Source organism: Diadema antillarum, unplaced genomic scaffold (genome assembly GCF_040938485.1).
Source record: "Diadema antillarum isolate AM-2024a unplaced genomic scaffold, OU_Dant_1.0 seq00000695_RagTag, whole genome shotgun sequence".
In the NCBI taxonomy this organism is placed as follows: Eukaryota; Metazoa; Echinodermata; class Echinoidea; order Diadematoida; family Diadematidae; genus Diadema; species Diadema antillarum.
Genome location: NW_027271600.1, coordinates 247,910 through 267,958, shown reverse-complemented (window position 1 = coordinate 267,958; position 20,049 = coordinate 247,910). Strand labels below are relative to the sequence as shown.

At 36.6% G+C, this 20,049-nt stretch overlaps 1 protein-coding gene across 1 annotated transcript in view; it reads left to right on the top strand.

Annotated features, from left to right (window-relative positions):
* The first annotated feature begins 7,729 nt into the window (after positions 1–7,729).
* The window catches only part of LOC139737536 (rho-related GTP-binding protein RhoN-like), a 31,830-nt gene continuing 19,510 nt past the window's right edge, over positions 7,730–20,049 (top strand). Inside the window, exons 1-2 of the mRNA XM_071648208.1 lie at positions 7,730–8,230; positions 19,172–19,259. Of these exons, the coding sequence (XP_071504309.1) occupies positions 8,042–8,230; positions 19,172–19,259 (277 nt within the window). The 5' untranslated portion in view covers positions 7,730–8,041. The remainder of the gene's footprint in view (positions 8,231–19,171; positions 19,260–20,049) is intronic.

The following is a 20,049-nucleotide window of genomic DNA, read 5'->3' as shown; positions in this document are numbered from 1 at the left end:
TGTGATTGCTTGTTTTTTATGCATTGAAATCAATTGCTTTCAGATTAAATGAAAATTGTTTATGTTGCTCTGAGTCGTAGTTAAATTGCCAATGTTTGTAGTATTCACAGTCAACTTAAACACAAAGTGTAAAAACATTTCACTGAGATTATCCTGTACCAGCTTTTAGTCTTAACTTCTTTTCCAGCACTAATCAGCAGTCTGTGTTTTTAATGAACCACAATACAGTAAATCCAGTGTACTTTGTCCTTCAAAATGTTTTACAGCTTGATAAATGACAATGCAAGGTTTCATATACAGTATGATATATTATAAGGCATATTGAATCTACATAATCATTCGATTGACTGCACTCCAAGTAGTCATCAATACTTAATCTTATTTCCATTCTCCCTTTTATTTCTCATACTGCAAATGCTAAACTTTTTGTAAGTCATTTGTATCTATGTGCTGTCCTTGGCTTGCAAAATAGATTAGTAATCCCTCTCTTTTTCATTGACAGATAATCAACAAAAAGACAGAGGAGATATCAAATTGTGCATGACTATAGCATGCAACTTCACTTTCAGGACTGAGAAACATCTGGCTTTCCAGAGAGTCTGAACAGATCAGACTAGACTGCACATAACAGCGCTAGGGTTGATGTAGCTACTCTGTATTGTGCAAAAGGGATTTCAGTGGAGTAACCCAACATTTGAAAATTTGGGTTGAGCTTCTAGTATAAACAGTGTAATATGTGACAAACACAAATCCTGTTATCTTTGATTTTTAGCAAAGTGGTAAACAAGCAAATTTTAGATTGCCAGATGCAAAACTAACCAAGTTATCAAATTAGTAAAATATTTCTGAAAGATCTTTGAAAGAAATCAAACATATTTAGTAGTGATTAAATTTTTCTTTGCTGTTCTGCTTTTTAATGTAATATATGCACACAAACTCAAGTCAATACTTTTTGTCATTGGATTTGTTGTACAATAGATTGATGCTGACTTATTTACTACAGCATTTTGGGCAATTTCTCAGTTGATGTGCAGTTAGTGGGACTAAGTTGAAAAGGGGTTGAAATCTTTTTTCATCATTTGAATGACACACATATTTTTAGTGCATTTATCAGTCTTCATTCATTTTTATTTCCAACAAAAATGCAAATACAATGAAACATTTGCATTCATAGTTATATAAAGTTAATACAACATTGTAATAAAGGGGAAAAATCCCCTGGAAAGTAAAAAAGCATGTTTTTGTTTATGGAGCAAAAATCATTTTACCATGTGAGGAAGTGGCATAATGAACGTTTCAATTGAAACTTCAAACAATCCGCAGGGTATTCATCTAAAGTAAATCTTGGATATTTATGTGTCAGATCTGCATATTGCAACAGAAGAGATGAAATGCAAATACCTTTCTTCACAAGAACAAAAAAAAAACCCTATTCCAATTATTGTATGGATAAAGAAGTGAACTGTAATTCATTATCTCAGAGGTATTATCCTTGTATTTATGGAAAAGATTTACACATTTGTTGTCCAGAAGGTATGATTAATTTCATTCTCTCTTTTTATGGTTTGAGAATGTTGCAGTTCAAAGATGCTCATCCTTTCATGAGGTCACATGAAAATGGCATGCATGTCTTGGCTGTATGGTATTCAGAAAGAGGAAACATTGACAATGTTATTTCATAAATGATTTTGTTTTCACAATCAAGTTGTTCACATGTTTATCTGTGTCATACAAAGTGGCACAGACTTCACAAATATCTTTCTCAAAGTGGAAATTACAAATGCAGTGTTTTAAGTTGTGTGTGTTATGGTGTTATTTGCTTTGTATTGGTGTAAAACCTAAGCATTTTTTTTTTATTGAACACAAACAGAAATTAAATGCAGTTTTTCTCAATGTATGATTTTAATTTTTGCAATCAATCAGCATATAACTTTCTGACAAGTGGACAAGTTGCCATTTTTTTTTCATGCAACAGAACTCTAATTTTGATGTAACATTGATGTTGAATATATGAGTTATGATAGCAGTGAAACATTGGATTACCAACAACACACACTACCACACTACTTTACCGACACCCACTACTTCACCATGCAAACCTTCAAACAACACGTAACACACACTACCTTACATACGCATACTACTACACACACTATCTTTGCTGAAACAGCATTGAATTCTGAGATGGACATATGGGATATTCACAAGTCCTAAAAATATATGACAATGGTTTCGTTCAAAGACCTAACATTCATAAGCCAGAGGCTTGCAACCAAAGCAAGGATTAAATTGTCCATGATCCAAGGAAGTAGTCGTCTTCTGCAAATCTTTTTTTTTTTTTTTTTTTTTTTTTGGTGATTTGGTGTTGCATGGAAACCCAGGAAGGGCATTGCCATGGTAACAGTGGCCCCCCGAATCAGGTAAAGGCTTCACAGATCAAACCACTTCTCTAGTTTTCATGCAATCCAAATTATATTTGGCTCATATGTTGAGCTCAATGTTAATTTGGGCAAAAATCTTTTTAAGAGTACTAGAAAGTGCATTACCATGGTAACAGTAGTAAATGGCCTTTAAAATCAGGAAAAAGCCATGCATAGTGAAATCCGGTAGTTGCAAGCAATACAGGAGAAATTTTGCACAAGTGATATTGATGTAAAGTTGTGCAAGACATATTTTCTAAGAGTAGCAGAAAGTATGTTAGGCAGGGTATTTATCACCTTCAGTGATATTTCTAGTTTTGAGTGTGAAAGAAAGTGTTGCCATCACAACAGCATGGTTTACCAGTATAAAAGTCATACAAAAATATATGGGTTGAGTATCTCAAAGCATACTCCAGTTTTCAGGTTTTTCAAGCCATTCAAATAAAATTTGGCGCACATGCTCAGGTCAATGTAAAGTTGTGCCAGACAGAAGCAGAAAATGCTTTGCCATGGGAACAGCATGGTAACATGGCCTCAAAATCAGGTAAAGAACTTGAGGATTGTACATGTACTTCTCCAGCTTTCAATATCAGTGGAAAACACACTGCCATGGTAACAGCATACTGTTGTCCCCAAATCAGGTAAAATCAGGTAACTACTGTACTTCCTTCTCCAGTCTACAAGGGATTCAAACAAAATTTGGCACACATGTTGAGCTCAGTGTGAAGTTGCGCAAAACACATTTTTTAACAGTTGCGATTTAAAGTTTATTGTAACTCCAGTTTAACAGCACCATGAGCATCAGGTAGTTGATGGAATACCACTTTACAAGAAGCCACTGTTATTAGGAGTAGTTTGAGTGAATGGATTCAGTCGATGGTGACATGCTATAAAATGACAAGTATTTGTGGGAGGTATGTTTAATATTTTCAATGCAAAACCGACAACATCAAAACATACAATGAGTGTTTTGAATACTGTACCAGGTATTTCATTCATTTGCCAAGAACTGTCCATAAAAACAGGCACTGTTACAAGGACAAGGGTCTTTAGTCTAGTTTGCTGCCACAGATAGTGAGGCTGCTTACATGGAATAGTAAATCTTCTACTGGGGAGGATTTTTTTATGCCTCTGCCACACAGTGTTGCCAGAGGCATATATGTTTTCAAGTTGTCCGTCAGTCCATCTTTCTGTCCTTCCAACCATCATCAATTTTGTGGACAGCATAATGAACTGTTGCAGATATTGGGTGCACATGCTCAAGGTTGTATGTATGTACCACCAGGTAAAGAGTCACTCAGGAAGTTTTGGGCCATGGGGTCAATGGTCAAAATTCAAGTGAAAATGCTGGAATTTCACCTTTTTTTTATGCCTCTGCCACGAAGTGGTGCTGGAGGCATTATGTTTTCGGGTTGTCCGTCCGTCCTGCGGTCTGTAATCAATTTTGTGGACAGCGAAACTAAAACACGGTTTGAGGTATCCTAATGAACTTGGCATGTACAAGTGTATATGTATGAGTGGGCAAAGTTGTGCCTATCAACTTTTAGGTGCACATACTCATGGTCAAAGGTCAAAAGGTCAAGGTCAAATGCTCAAATTTTCACTAATTCCCCCATATCCATGCAATGCCTGAAGGTATTTTCTTGAAACTTAGTGTATACATGTACTACCAAATAAAGATTCTCCAGAGAGAGTTTCGGGTCATGAGGTCAAAGGTCTGGTAAAAATGTTGAAATTTCATGTTTCTCTCCGTATCTCAGAAATCATTCAAGGTATTTTCATGGAACTTGTATATATGCATGTACTGACTGGCAGTGATTATCTAGGGAATTTGGGGGTCATGGGTCAAATGTCAGGAGGTCAAAGGTCAAGGTAAACTCCTCAAAATGTCACTACTTCCCTCATATTTATACAATGCCTGCAGGATTTTTTTTGAAACTTGATATATGCATGTATTACCCAATAGAGATTCTGTGGGAAATTTCTTATCAAAAGGTCAAAGGTCCAGTGAAAGAGCTAAATTTCACTTCGTCCTCCATATCTTGAAAGTGACTCAATGTGTCATCATGAAACTTAGTACATATTTATGCATGTTCTGCCTGAGAGTGATTCTTTTTGGAACTTTGATGTCGAAGGTCAAAGGCCAGGTGTAAATGCTAATATTTTACCATTTAATACTGAAATTACACTTTTTCTTCATACCTTGAAAATTACTTAATGCTTGAAAACTGATAAAAGGGTCAAAAGTCAAGTAGAAATCCTCAAATCCTCAAATACCCGCACTCGTAGACAATTTAGCCATTCATCCAATTAAACCTAGTTCAAGGAAAGTGAACATCCAGCACATTTGTGACAAATCTGTCATTTTAATATTTTGCCAATTATGTGAAACTGTCATCACACATTGTCAAGACATTGTACTATACACCTATTAGGAGAACCCTGCATTATGGCGGAGGCTTACCAGTCGCCATAGTGACATTTCAGGTTCATTTTTCATATTCTTCATTTTTTTCCCATATATTTGAAAAAAAAAAACTCTTTAAATTTTGTGAAATTTGGATATTACCAGTTAGTGATATATTTGAAGAAAGATGTAGGCTGTGGGGTCAAAGGGCAAGGTTCAACCTTCAAGTGAAAATTCGTGATTTCCCAAATTCAAGTGAAAATGCTCAAACTCCCATAGAAACAATTTACCCATCCAAACGGACTCTGGTTCAAGGAATGTATAAACACTCAACACATTTGGGGTTGTGCCACAAACTTACAAAATGTAATTTCATTTTTTACCAGTGGTGTGAAACTGTCCTTACACACTGTCAACAGGGGCCGCGGAACGTTTTTCAGTGTGTGTGTGTGGGGGGGGGGGGGGGGGGGGCGCTGCGGGACTGGGGGTTTCAAGGTCAACATAAGTTTCCCCCTCCCACGGTGAGAACTTTGTGCATTTTTATGTTGTAAATGGTGCAATTTGATGCATGTTTGATCGACATGAAACGACCCCACTTGTTTAAGGTAGCAGGGTATTTTGATGTGGATTATTATTGAACAATTTGCCTATGAAGTGGTAGCATTTGAATAAACGTCTTGTATTCTTACAATGAATTTCATGAATGCTGTCTGTTAAGCAATCAAACAGAAAAGGCATGCAAACGAGGGTGTACATAAGGGATATTTCTCCTCCCACACGAAGGTGATTTTACATTTTCAGACCTGAAATTCAGCGATCTGGTGCAAACTTTTGGTGCAATACTTGGAATTTTTCTAGCTCCTCCCCCCCCCCCCCAAAAAAAAAAAAAATAATAATAATGATGGAAACAATTAGGGTTTTTTTTTGTTTTGTTTTTTACAGGGAAATGTTAATAGCAAAATCACGACATTTAGCTCTTATTCCACATGTACATCATCTGTGTGTATGAGGTAGGGGGATGCCCCCTCCCGCTCGACGGAGCTTTTGGGTTTTTAAAATTGAAATAAAGCGATCTGAAGCACACTTTTTGTGGGAAATTCGGAAATTATCATTTCCCAAAGTGTACCAAGTCTATATAGAGGGGACCAATGGGAGGGTGGCAAGATACCTCTCTCATACTCCGTATTCAAGGGAGCTTTTTTTTTTCATTTTTAGAAGTGAAATTCAACAATCTGGCGCACACTTCTGTTGGAATATCTGGAAATTTGTCAATCAGAGAAGTGCAAGTCCGTGCAAGGAGACATAGCAGGATGATGTGGGAGGGGATCCCTTCTATACATGAGGGAGGTTCTGTATTTTCTGATCGCAGTTAAACGTTTTGGTGCACACATTTCGTGGCATATATTTGGAAAACTCAAAGTGTAGCCATAGTCTACTTGTATGCACAGGGCAGGGGGGCAAACAAAGGGAGAAAGCATGGGAGAGTGCTATCCCCACCCTTCCCGTACGAGGGAGTTTTTGCCTTTTTAAAGTTGAAATTGAGATATCTTGTATACGCATATTTGATGGAATATTTTGGAAATTAGCACCAAAAAAAAAAAAAATGATCGGGAAAGAGAGAGGAAAGGGTTGATTAAAAGGGACTATTCCCCTTGTACATGAGGGAACTATTGATTTTTCGAAATGTAAGAGATAAGTCTTGTGCACTCAGAATTATTCAGAATCTTAGGGGGGACCGCCCCCATCGCCCCCCCCCCCCCCCCCTTTTTGCCACGCCGGTGCATAGCTTAGACGGGAACTTTATGTAGGCCTAAGGGCGGAATCTTTAAAAATTCAAATTCATGGGTGTTGTGATTTTTCCCTGATTTTCCCCCTTTTTTTTTTCCTTTTTTTTTTCACGAACCAAAAGTGGGTGTGGGGGGGGGGGGGGGCTGCAGCCCCTGGTCAAGGTGTACTATACAGTAACTGACCTATAGGGAGAATGTGATATGGCACAGGCATACCAGTTGCCATAGCAACATTTCTAAAAATGTGTACATACACTCCCTCAAACACACACGCACACATCCATGTTCAAGCACTCTGCATGCATCTAGTTTAAGTTCATTTGTACATCAAAAGAGAAAACAATGTTATTCCAATAAAGTAAAAATCCATCAGTTTGTTCCCATTTTTGTAAACCCACCTCAATATTCCCTTTTTGTTGGCGATTTTAAATTATTCATCTCTGTAATCTACCATATTATCCACTACTTTTTGCACAGACGGCAGAATAGCTTTGTTTCTAGCATTATTTCCCTAAAAGGTACTCAATTCATTACATTTGATTTATTCAAATTCATGAAATTCTTGACCGATTATATAGTAGCAATCTTAACATTCTTCTGTTTTGCCGGATACCCCTATAAAGTAGATGTCCAAACATCAATATCAATTTCCCTTGAATATAACATTTTAATAACCTGCCATAAATCGCTATCCTTTAAAGCGATCAAGAAATAAATATCTGTATGGATATGTAATAATTATATTACCCAATAGTATAATACATGTATTATGCATAACAGTTCACAGCCAGCGCCATCTACAAATAGCGAAGCTAACTATTGTAGCCCAATTTCGACTAACAGCCGGAACCTGTTTGAAATGCATGAATCGTGTGTAATCATCAACAGGGCTCGTTGGCTCCACACAGCATTGTAAATGGCTTGCTTTTGAAAGTGAAAGCCGACAATGTTTCTATCCATACAGATATTGCAGAACAATTGAATCGCTCAACAGCGTAGGGTGTTACACTACTGCAGCACACCGATGGGGTAGATTCATTTGTATAGGCGCTCTCTCGCGCCTATATTGTAATCATAGATGGGCTCTCGTTTCTATTGCTTCGTCTCACAAATCAAGGGATTATCAAAATAAAATCAAGCTCATCATTTCCGATGCTGATCATTTCGCTGAATGATTTTTAAAACCGTGTGTTCCTGTGCAAAGCTAATTTAAAAAAAAAAGAGAGACAAAGGATCTGTTTATTTTCAGCCTCATTATTGCCACGTGAAGGTAAAAGGATAACTGCGACCATTGTAATCTCGACACGATGCATTCCGTTCAGTCAGTTACAGTACTTCATTGTTGATTTGTGATCGCTAGCTAACCAAGGAAGAAACTGGCAAGCAAACCAATTGCCCAGCGAACAAAGAAATAGACAAATGAAGAAATGTCGGGGTCTCGCTTCAGCTTTGATTTCGGCGAAAGCCTGCAGAGACAGCGACCCAAGCTCACTCGCCGGCACTCCTTGACCAGTCTTGATGAACATTCTCGGTGCAAAGTTGTGATGGTTGGGGACTCTAAAAGCGGCAAGAGCGCTCTGATAAACGCTTTTGTTGGCAGGAATGATGTTGTCGAGGTAAGTCCACCTTTTTAAATCTCTAAATTGCCATTTTGATCCACCAATTGCATATAGGAAAGCTTGACATTATAGCAGTGGCCCGGGGCCACCAGAAATAGATGTCGGGCAGATCGACCCGTAACCAAGGGGAGGAAAAGGGGAGTGGAGTGGCTAGAACTAACCCCCACCCCCGCAAGCAGGATCTGCTTGAACACACACACATACACATACACGCACACAAGAAAAATAATGGTGATGAAAACTTCTTCCCAAAGCTCCAAATGCCACAGAAGTGTGTGTACGTGTGTGTGGGTTTTTTTTTTTTTCAAATTAAAAAATCCAAATCCATTCAAATAACCTTGATAGGTTGAACCCCCCCCCCCCCACACACACACACACTCTCTCTCTCTCTCTCATTCTTTCTCTCTCTCTTCGTCCGCGCGTTTATGGTTGAGATAAGTCTTGACTCCAAGTGAATGGTTGACGAACTAGATATTGATGGCCAGTACGACCAAAACTCGACCATGGCAGTACGCTGCCGAAAGGGTTTTCTTTTCTTTTCTTTTTTCTTTTCTTTTCAGACTCGGATGTTCGATTTTCTAGTAAATTGATCAATGAATAGGAATATCACGCAACAATTTCAGAATTTGGTTCTGGTTTATTTTTTTTTTTCTATTCGCTAATTACATTTCTCGTTATCATATTGTGAGAATACACATGTCATTCTGTCACTACTCCATCATTCACTGCCGTTTATTTTACCAGGGAGGTGGTGCATTGCCCGCGAGCGCTGATCTCTTTGAATAGACTCGGGCGGTACATAGTTGAAGACGCACACGGGGAACAAGAAATGACAGACATACAACGTTTTTCCCACTCGCATGTTTCCTGAATGTAAATTTTCCTCAACTTTAAAATTATAAAAAACAAAAACAAAAAACGAAAAACATTCCTAAACATCCCACCAAAAGTGCGCACCAGGCTGCGCACAGTTGAATTTCAATTTAAGGAAATGCAAAAAAGGGGGTATCCTCTCCCGCGTACTCCCTGCCCGGGCAATGCGCTTAGATTTTCAAATAATTTGATCAGTTGGCCTAACCCCTTAATGAGAAAATCAAGCAACATTACAAAATTTAGTTCGTTTTTGGACTCTTTCTTGCTACTTAAATCTTGTAACCAATGTTGTCCTTTTTTTTTAAAAGAACATCTTCTAAATTTCTATCCAAAGTGTGCACCAGATCGTTGACTTTCTTTCCTAAAAATGGAAGGGCTCCCGCTGCGCGTAGGATCTACATGATACATTTTCAAGTGAATTGAAAGGTGAATGAAAACAAAAAAAATAATGAAAAAGAAATGACAGCATTATTTTCTTTGCCGCTTTTTCTTGCAACTTTCATCTAGAATAATGTTGATTCAGAATCTTCTTATGAATTTACACGACAAACACTTTCCTTGAGAATACTAGAAGCTATGGTAATGGTAATGGTTTATTTAAATATTCATTTGCAGCCATGGAGATGGCTGAATTGCAGAATTTTGTACAATATATTTCATTTTATAATTACATACATAATCATACAATCATTCTTCGATTAAAATATAAAAATACACAATTATATATATATATATATATATATATATATATATATATAAGACACCTGATGACCAAAATATCAAAATTAATCAAATACACTTGTACATACACATTGAAAGAGCTGCGAGAAAAATTAAACATAATCTTCATGTCACCATCATATGCATACACAAACTTATAGACTAAAATACATCAAATATGCACAAATCATACTTCTCCAACAACTTTCAAATTTTGTTTATACATGTACTGAAAAAAAAGAAAAAAATAAGGCGGGCAGTAATGACAAGAGATATTGAACACTTGTATGGAGACGGAGAGAGAGAAACACAGAAGGGGTAGGAAGGAGATGGCAAGAGAGATAGAAAGAGACAGAAGGGAATAATTAGAATGAGATGTGCAAAGAGATATGAAATAATGAATCTGTTTCTTTTTCATCTTGTATTTCTATTAGAATCATCGTTTCAATCCATATCTTTTAACATTATAGGGGGGGGGGGGGGCTACCCGCGCATGTGCAATAAGCATATTATACAAACGTAACATTCATTTATATTTCACATTTCAATTATTCTCATAACAATTAAGATTATTTCTAATAATGATTTGAATACATAAGCTCAATCAATATCACACAATAATCTCAAATCAACTCATCATTATTGTAAAAAAAAAATATATGTGTTATAAGAATTGGACCGTCTTGGAAAAAAATATAAAATTGTCAATATAAATCGTATGATAAATATAGAATATCAATTTTATGAATGCAGGTGTAAAATACACACAAAATATGTGGATCAGAAAAAAAAAATATTCCCCAAAAAATCACATAAAATATTGCATTATCATAACATTCAGGAATAATTATTGCACAACAGGAGTATTGCAGAAGTGCGGCTTGCTAAATTTCAATCATGTATTATGACCACTGCTGGACGGGGAGGGCGCCCCAAGAAACCGTATCAAACAGACATGTTGCTTGGTAAACTCTTTCGATGTCGAGGTATGAATATTGCAAATGAATCTCAAATGATGACCAATAAACTCTGAACACCCCTGAAAACCATATTTGGATGGTGATTACAAAACGTTGCACTATTTCGCATAAAAGTAGTTTGAAGAGAGGGGGAGAGAGAGAGGAAGAAAGAAGCGAGAACGAGAGAGAGAGAGGGAGAGAGGAGAGAGCGAGATAAGTATAAAGGTAGAGAGAGATAATGCCTCATAGATAGTGCGACCGAACAATAAAATGTAAATTATGTAACATTTTTACAATATACCATACAAATTATATAATTATCAACCTGCCAGTGAATTCAACAAATCAATGAAACACGGTACTGAACTGCTGCGGAATCGCTTAGTTTTGCCTATAAAGGAAATTCCAGCCTGAATCATCGGGCATTGCATTAGTATAGTTACCACAGAGCATTACCTCCCTTCACTATTCCCCATTGTTGAAATTAGCCCCCAATTAATAACCACCCCTCTTACAATCACCCTGCCCCAGGAAAATTACCCCTCTCATTGTTATCTTTCGAACATCGAACAGAAGCTGTGGTGACTGACTACATATAGTATTGTTTCCACGGACCTAGCTACATGGACCTACAACGAATGCCGTTCTAGGGTAATATTGTCAGAGACTAATTTTGTCAGGGCTGACAACTTTCATGAAACGGTGCCCGGATCCTATCAGAAATTATGTGTGTGTGTTTTTTTTTTTTATATATCGAGGATTCCTCCCTAATGATAAGGTATATGTTTCATATTCTTGCGTTTAGCGTCTTATGTGTTATAACGGTACGGTAATTAATTAGAGAGTGAATGATGACAGTGCAAGAGAAAGGTGCCTTCGAACGGACATGAGCTTTGTCTTTTGATTTGGTATTACCTAGGAGGTTTCAACCTCCTTGGTATTACCATGGACCTACTAATGGACTTTCAACGAATCTAACCACTTTGAAGTACGAGATCCGCCGCCACCTGACTATGTGCATCTCAATGAGTACATAAAATAAGGTGTCTCGAAAATGATTGCATAATCATGAATGACAAAGTAGTCCATGGGCCAGGCCAGATATTGGTACCATCCGAGGTGGCAATACCTTTTTGGTGTCATTTTGTTTGTCGGGCATAGATATGCTTATCAAGCTATGATAGCATTTCCAAATGAGTAGCTTAGTCATAGTAAATGAATTTTAAACCAATTTGGTTTCGTTGTTATATCCCTGTACTTCTGAATCGAGACCAACCGCTATTGACCGATTCTGTGACGCGCTATGTGTATTTTTGGCATGCGCGCAGCCATACTGGGTGTATCATCCGACCCCCCCTCCGCACTCCCCCACCCCTCTCCCTACATTAGCACGCGCGCAGAATGAAAAACTGCTTTAGCCAATAGGCGTCTCGTACTGAGTGCGCGAATGCTTGCTAGTGCGCGAACCTTTGTTACAAGTGCGTGATAAACATGTTGCCCGGGGGGTGGGGGAGAGCAGGGGGGGTCGGCTGATACACACCATGGCTGCGCCCTGTGCCGTAAAATGTCTGCTGCCCTCAACGAACCCGAATCGGTCAATACAAAGAAGAGCACTGTCTTCTGTATGTTCACAGGTGTTCTGTTGTAAACGCGGTGCGCTTAGTCTTTATTCAAGGCAGCGAAGGGAATATCCAAGGGTTATGATGTCTACAGCGCGTAGTCTAATATTCAAGACGGCGAAGGGAATATCCAAAGCTTATGATACAGTGTATATCCCTTTATCTAAAAACAACAACAACAAAAAAGCAATTTCTCGTGAATTTTAGCGTCTTTTTCAATTATTTATCATTTTCCGGTGAAAACGCTACGTTGAAAACGCTATTACCACTCCAATGTCGCTTTATTTCCATCCAACAATGAAAGATTATGCAAAAACAATGTACCGGTACACTACAATACATTTTAATTAATAATGTTGTAAATGAACAGAGTGATTTTTGTTTAAAACTGATGTATTTGTTGAGAGGGTGGTATAAAAACAGTATAGATAATCCCTTTTATTAGGAACTTTAGATATGATAACGGTACATTGTTCTAGATAAAGACTAAGCGCACCGCGTGACAGCTGTGGACATCATAACCCTTTGGATATTCCCTTCGCTGCCTTGAATAAAGACTAAGCGCACCGCGTTTACAACAGAACACCTGTGGACATACAGAAGGCAGTGCTCGCATTGGTATAGCGGTTAGTTTCGATTCAGAAGTATAGGGATATAAAAACGAGAACTAATTGGTTAAAAATTCATTTATTATGACTAAGCTACTCATTTGGAAATGCTATCATAGCTTGATAAGCGTATCTATGTCCGATAAACAAAATGACACCAAAAAGGTTTTGCCACCTCGTGTGGTACCAACAACCCATTTTTCGGCTCTTGGCCCATGGACTAAAGGAACAGTTCCCCTAATTCCGGTCTTACTTGGCTGATGCGTCTTTTCAGGTGGAAAAGTCTTTGAATAAACGCCAATGATGAAAAGCAGCAAACGTCAGAACATGATTAATTTCGTGTATTTTGCTTGGAAATTACAGACTCACTCGCTATCGCTCACACATACGACCTTGCCTAATAGTGAGACATACATGTCCGCTTCCCTTCCAGGCTGTCTCTTTTTACTCTGAAAAATGTGCGGAAAAGATGGGAAATAAGATTACAAATCACAATCAATTAACTATAGTTAGCTTTCTCTCTAGAAGTACTAGGTGTTTCAAAAAACATTTCCCACTTTTTATTTCTCTCTTAATATCAGATAACACTGTCATTGATATGAGTGATGGCTGAATAGTGTACAATTTTGTTGGAGGTGGTTTGAATATGAAAGCATAAATCAATTTCATGAAATCCATGATTAATTTCACAGTTAGGTTCCATGCGGATATTGCTCTATTTTTCAACCTCTGTACAAAACTTTCACTTTGCACAGGGGGCAATGGGTGTGTATGGGAGTGTGTGGTTAACACCCTGACGATGGTCCTAAACAATGGTTAGGGTTTGAATGCTTCATTATTTATTCATGAGAAACTCCACTATCACAACTAGTCTTTATTCAGCCTCTGGCAGTATCTGTGTAAAGTCAAACGCCTGCCGATACTATCGTTGAGTCGCGACAGTGCTCTCTCTACTTCTGAAAAACGAAATTACAATGAATACCTTCTGTTCTGTCGTAAACATGATGACAGGAAGCAAAGAAAATCAATTACAGTATACACTTGTGTATATGGAGCCTTAAATAAATCTACTGTGAAACAAATCGCCCCAATGAAAAATGCTGCTGAACTCTTTACCAAAAATGATCTCTTTTTATCGAAAAAGCGACAAATTTGTCAGACTATTAGTAGACACTAACGAGTTGTATAAAATGAAGAACTTTATATCATTTATGCTTATTTATATCCCAAATTTAGTGATATGTGAAGCAAAATTTGAAAATGATTGCAAGCTGGAATTAAATGTGGTGTTTGCAAGCACATGAAAACATGTGCATGCTTTTTCCATGTGCATGCATTTTACCCTTTACCGTGCATGAATTCAGACTAGCAGTGCCCAGGGCAATCCACATGAATTATTGATTAAGCATTCATGTGCCTGGGAGCGTGGTTCAGGCATGTCCATTATTCAGGGCCATTGTCAGCACACACTCACATACACATCATTGGTTCCTGTGCAAAGTTCAATTTTTGTACAGAGGGTTGAAATTTAACCAAAATCTGAAACCTCACTTCAAAATCGATCTTAGATTTAATGGAACTGATTTATATGCTTTCACATTCAAATCACCTCCAACAAAATTGTACACTGTTCAGCTATTACTCATATCAATGACAGTTTTATCGGATAAATAGTTTTTGAACTATTAATGATCAAAAGTGGGAAATGTTTTTTGAAACACCTAGTATCTACATTTTGCTAATGAAGATATCTGAGCCGTGGTATACTGATACATACCACAACTGCACATGCATTTCCTTTGATTTAAGACAGTTATTTTCTTCTGCACATTTGTTTTTAAATAATTTTCAAAGCTGTGTTGTGTTCTGGCTTGCCGGCGACGGAGATCATGAGATCAAAGCAGGGAAGAATGTTTAAAATGTTTTCATGACACTTTTGACACAGACAAAGGCATGCATTAATTAGCGAAATGATGAATATCCATGGTATGTATTACCAACCTAGAAAAAATTACATGGGGGGGGGGGGGGAGTTATCCGAGTTATGAAAATTACACATTCCATCAACTTGATACTGACCTAATTATGTTAAGGGTAGCAATTATTCCCTCTGCTTCCTGAAAGCGCGAGCGGTTAGTCAAGTGCTCTTTCATTTTGCTAGAAAAGTGAATTTTTGTGGAAAACCCTTTATATTTTCTTTATATTGTTGTCCACACATGATGTCATAACATCTAGTAGTTTCCTCATCCAGCGGTTCCGACACCAAAACTTTAAAAATTCATAACTTTTGCATCGATTGTCCGATTTCCCTCAAACTTTCATTGATGTGTTCTACTAATGTTGCTGTTTTCACTCAATCCACATTTCTCTTTGGGTTTTGGTTACTTTTAAGTGAATGACTCAATATTGTACACTCAGCAAAAAAAGAAAGTAAACACTTTTTCCAGCACATATTTTTCATAGAAGATTTAGGTCAAAATCATTATGTCATATACCATATTACAGATTATTTAATTAGCTATCAACCTGGTAAGATAATACAAAGGGAAATTTCATGCAAGAATGAACACATTGATTTTTGTCCTTCAAGACACAAAAGTAAAAATTGCAAAAATTGACATTTTGTCGTTCATTTGCAAACGCCCTTCAAGATAGCAATGATAACAAAAGACCAATTTAACCCAATTAGAGACATGAATGAAATAGCAAAAATAAGTTTTCGTCCCCTTGTATCTTTGTGTATCCTCAAACACTCACAAAGTGGGAAATAAGAGTTTTCTGTCGAATCTAACTCTAAATGACACAGGGAGTAAGCCACAAGGTGATAAAATGGACAGAGTTTCTTTATTTCATTCTTTTGATTTAAGAATTTAAGAATTCATGAGACAAATTCAGGAACAAAATATCATTTTCAAAGTTCTTAATTTGAAATAACATTTGAAATTTCTACCATTTTTTTATTATTGCCTCTTTCATTCCATTTGAATTTGGATTTGACAGAAGATTGCTTGTACAATATGCATCTTATGTATATATAAACTGTGATTTTCGTGTCGCCAGCATGTTCATACAGTTCAAATTAATATTTTATTTCTCAGAAATCAATCTTTTTAAGTTAAATTCATCCGAGAGGTTAGACCTGTAAAATGCATATCAATACAGCTATTGGGACATCCGGGATAATATTAGAAACACGATCCGAAGTTTGATGTAACCCTAAATACCCCATGTCGCCAGACAAGGGAGTGCTTATATAACAAGTTGTTACTCGTTAATATATCATTCAAATCAAATCTTTTGTACCTCATTCTATTGCCCCTCGAGTGCCTGAATGAAAAATAATATTACATAACAATATGATGTTTTGATATTTCTCTAAGAGATAATTTATATCATGTCGCCAAATCGCGGTCAGATACGTTACCCTTTTTCAGACTCTTGAGAGAAGATCAAAGTAATGCCGCACAGCAGTGTTATTTCATGTTTTAAACAAAGTCAACCTAACGCATACATGGAACCATGATTTATTCATTGAATCTCTCGTTACAAAAAAATATACTGATCCAAAGCCGCGGAAGCCTAATGTTACGATGAGCTGAAATCAGATACGTTACCTAAACTTTGCTTCCTTTAGAAAAAAAAAGTATGCTGTAAATAAAAGAAAGCTCAGATATTTTTGAATAATCAAGACAATGATTAATCACACAACATAAATTGTTGGAGAATATGAATATTTTTGTAGATAATAGTGTGAGAACGGTAACGGCACATCAGATACAAGTACGTTAGTCAAAAAATGTCAGATACGTTACCAATAAAATGTATCGTGCGGCAAGGTTAACCGCGACACGCTTTCGCGCACGGATTTAACCTGTTGACAACGTGCTCTGTATGACTTGCTAGAGGACATATGGTTCTAAGAGGAATTACAATTAGTTTATTTGATGAAAATCGGTTTTGAAATGGCCGATATATCCAAAATAAAGTAAAAGAAAGAGGTCCTAACAAAATGTGATGGCTCATCTACTCTTATTTGGACATCTTTCTTGTACTTTATTTTGGACATCTCAGTAATTTCAAAGCCGATTTCATGAAATAAATACTTAAATCTTCTTAGAGTTGTATGCTCTAGTATTTCGTATAAGTGGATTTCGATTATCTTGCAAAAAAGTTAAAACCTAAATACTCATCTAAACCAGAACTGTACTATCCCTTAGAATTGTGACATTTACAAAAAGGGCCGTCAGATATACGTTACAAATTCATTTTATTTCTGCTTTGTTGTGTTGTGTGTGTGTGTGTGTGTGTTTTGTTTCACAATACCATAAAAGGACTTTAATGGCTAAAGTGTGGTACCCAACTTTTTTTTCAACTTTACAGCAAACGCAACAACATGAACGGTCTATACCTTTGTTCATTATAATTTTGCATCTAATTCACATAAAATGGGCTTAGCATTATGGTTACAGTCAAGAGCACTTCCTTCTGTTCAGGTTTATGTTCTGAAAATGACAATAGGATTTGATGTCTAATGTTTTGCATCAGGTTTTTGATTCACATGTTTGAGTGATCGGGGTTTCATCTAAATCGGTAGTTTATTGTGTCAATGAACATAAATACTTTGTCAGATACGTTACCATATGAGTTTATTGGTTCTTGAGACCTCATTTATTACAGACAGGAACAAAGGAAAATTGAATTCATGTGTATCATTTGCATAAATCTTTTCCAATTTCATTCTTACCGCCTTCCATGTATCATATAATAACACAATTTCGGAACTATATATCAGAAAAGAAATATTGTGGATTTGAGCCTGCTTCTCTCTCGTATTTCACATACATCTCAAAGTTTTATTGAAGAATTATCTAATCTTCTATCTATATGACGAGAACATTCTTTATGTTTAGAAGTGCGGTGTTTTAACGAAAATAATCATATTGTGATGTTCTTACACAAGTTAAAATGAATATATTGGCATGATTGGTGTTGGGTTTAAAATTGTATACTAACGGAACGTCTGATGCGTCAGATACGTTACCACACACCGTTCTTCTTTGGATCCGAAATGTATTTAATCTTGCAGTGATGTTACCTGGCATTTCCTATTTATGAGAAGTAAAATACTTGTTTATAAAGTTTCATACATAATCAACGAGATTATTGATACAATTTCAATGCAGGTCAAAAAAGTTAGATTAGGGTAACATATTTCAAGCAGAAATATGTATATGTTCTTGATTTTTATTTAGCCTTCACTTTATAACTTACGATAATCTTTATTACAGATTAGATCAAGGCTGACTCCAAAATGTTTTCATGATGTTTAACCTTGTAGTTTAACATAAGCATTGCCATTTTAAAGCAAGAAATAAGCAGACAATCAACCGTTTTCTAAGATGTTACCTCTGGTAACGTATCTGATATTTGGTTTTAACATGCAAAAAAGGACTCTACGTTTAGAAATGTTTCTAGAAAAAATATGGGCTCTCAAAAATCACCCATTGTTTCGTATTTCTAAGGGATTGAAGTTTCTGAATTGATAAAAAATGAATGAAATCTCTGATGTTGAATTTTTGTCATTTGTACAATGGTAATTGCACATTTTTTCGGAGAATGGCCCATATGTTCTGCTTATATACATTGTATATAATTTCTCTGTTTATTCTATGGATATGAAAATAAATTTGAATCTTTGAATCTTTGAAGATTCTTAATTTTCTGTATAATTTCCCCCTTTCTTTATCTTTTCGAGATCATATATATAGGATGATTTTTGAAACTTAATTTATATTTTTTTTAATTGTCTTTTGTTGTCATGGAATATATGGAATATATGAAATGCACATACACATGAATGACAACTTGTCCATTTTTGCAATTTTTACTTTTGTGCTTTGGAAGAGAAAAACAAATGTGTTCACTCATGCGTAAAGTTTGCCGTTTTATAAACCTACCAGCTAGGTTGACACCAAATTAAATTACCTTTAACATGGTATATAAAGCATTACCATTTAACCAAATTTACAATGAGAAATATGAACTTGAAAAAGTGTTTACTTTCCTTTTTTCGACTGAGTGTATTTGTAGCTTTTTGTTATCATTGTGTCGTATATATTTAGGTACGTTGATCATGATTTGATTTCTATCTTATTTCAGATATACAAGCCAACTACTTTTGATCGTTATACTGCTTTCATGGAATTTGAGAAGTACAGCATAGAGCTCAATGTATGGGACACAGGAGGTAAGCAGTAGCCCATTGTTCTGTGGAGCTAAGTGAAGTTTCATTGTTTAAATGCTGTCGTAGTTACATGAAGAAATGAAAACTGAGTCTACATCCTTTTAGAAAGAGAAGTTGCTTGAGAAGTACTTTCGATGCCACTTCTCTTTTTTTTTGCTTTGATTTCAGATGAGTTTTGAGTGTTGATGGCAACAGTAAAACACACACACACACACACACACACACACACACACACACACACAAATGGAACCATCACTGACTATAGGGCGGAAGCTCGATGGCCGATATGACGACTGCCTAGCAACAGGAGGTCGTTGGTTCGAGACCAATTTCAGTGTGTATGCCCGTGATTTTTTTTAATCACGTCTACTGCTGAAAGACTGAATAATCGTCAGTGTAGGGCTCTCTCAATCAGTTGCAATAAAATAGCTCGACGCAGGAATCGTTGATTTCAATAAACATTTGAGTGCCTTCACAAAGCTGTTGACCAAAGTAGTAGGCTTATATGGTTCACCCCAGCCTGTACACAATGTAGGCCTACCTGTTTGCACCTATAGAGCTGTGGAGGACCTCCACAGTGACGTAACATTGAGTTTAATTCATGAAATACATGAATATGTATTTATGTAGATATAATATGTGAATTATGTATAATCGTGAGATGATAAGCCTGTGAAAGGGCGTGGAAATAGTAATTATGATTTTTGGAGCTGTGGAGGGTGATACTTTTGCAACGGATTGTATGCCTGGTGTGGAGTGTATGTTGTGAAGTCGTATGTTTTTGCAAGATGAT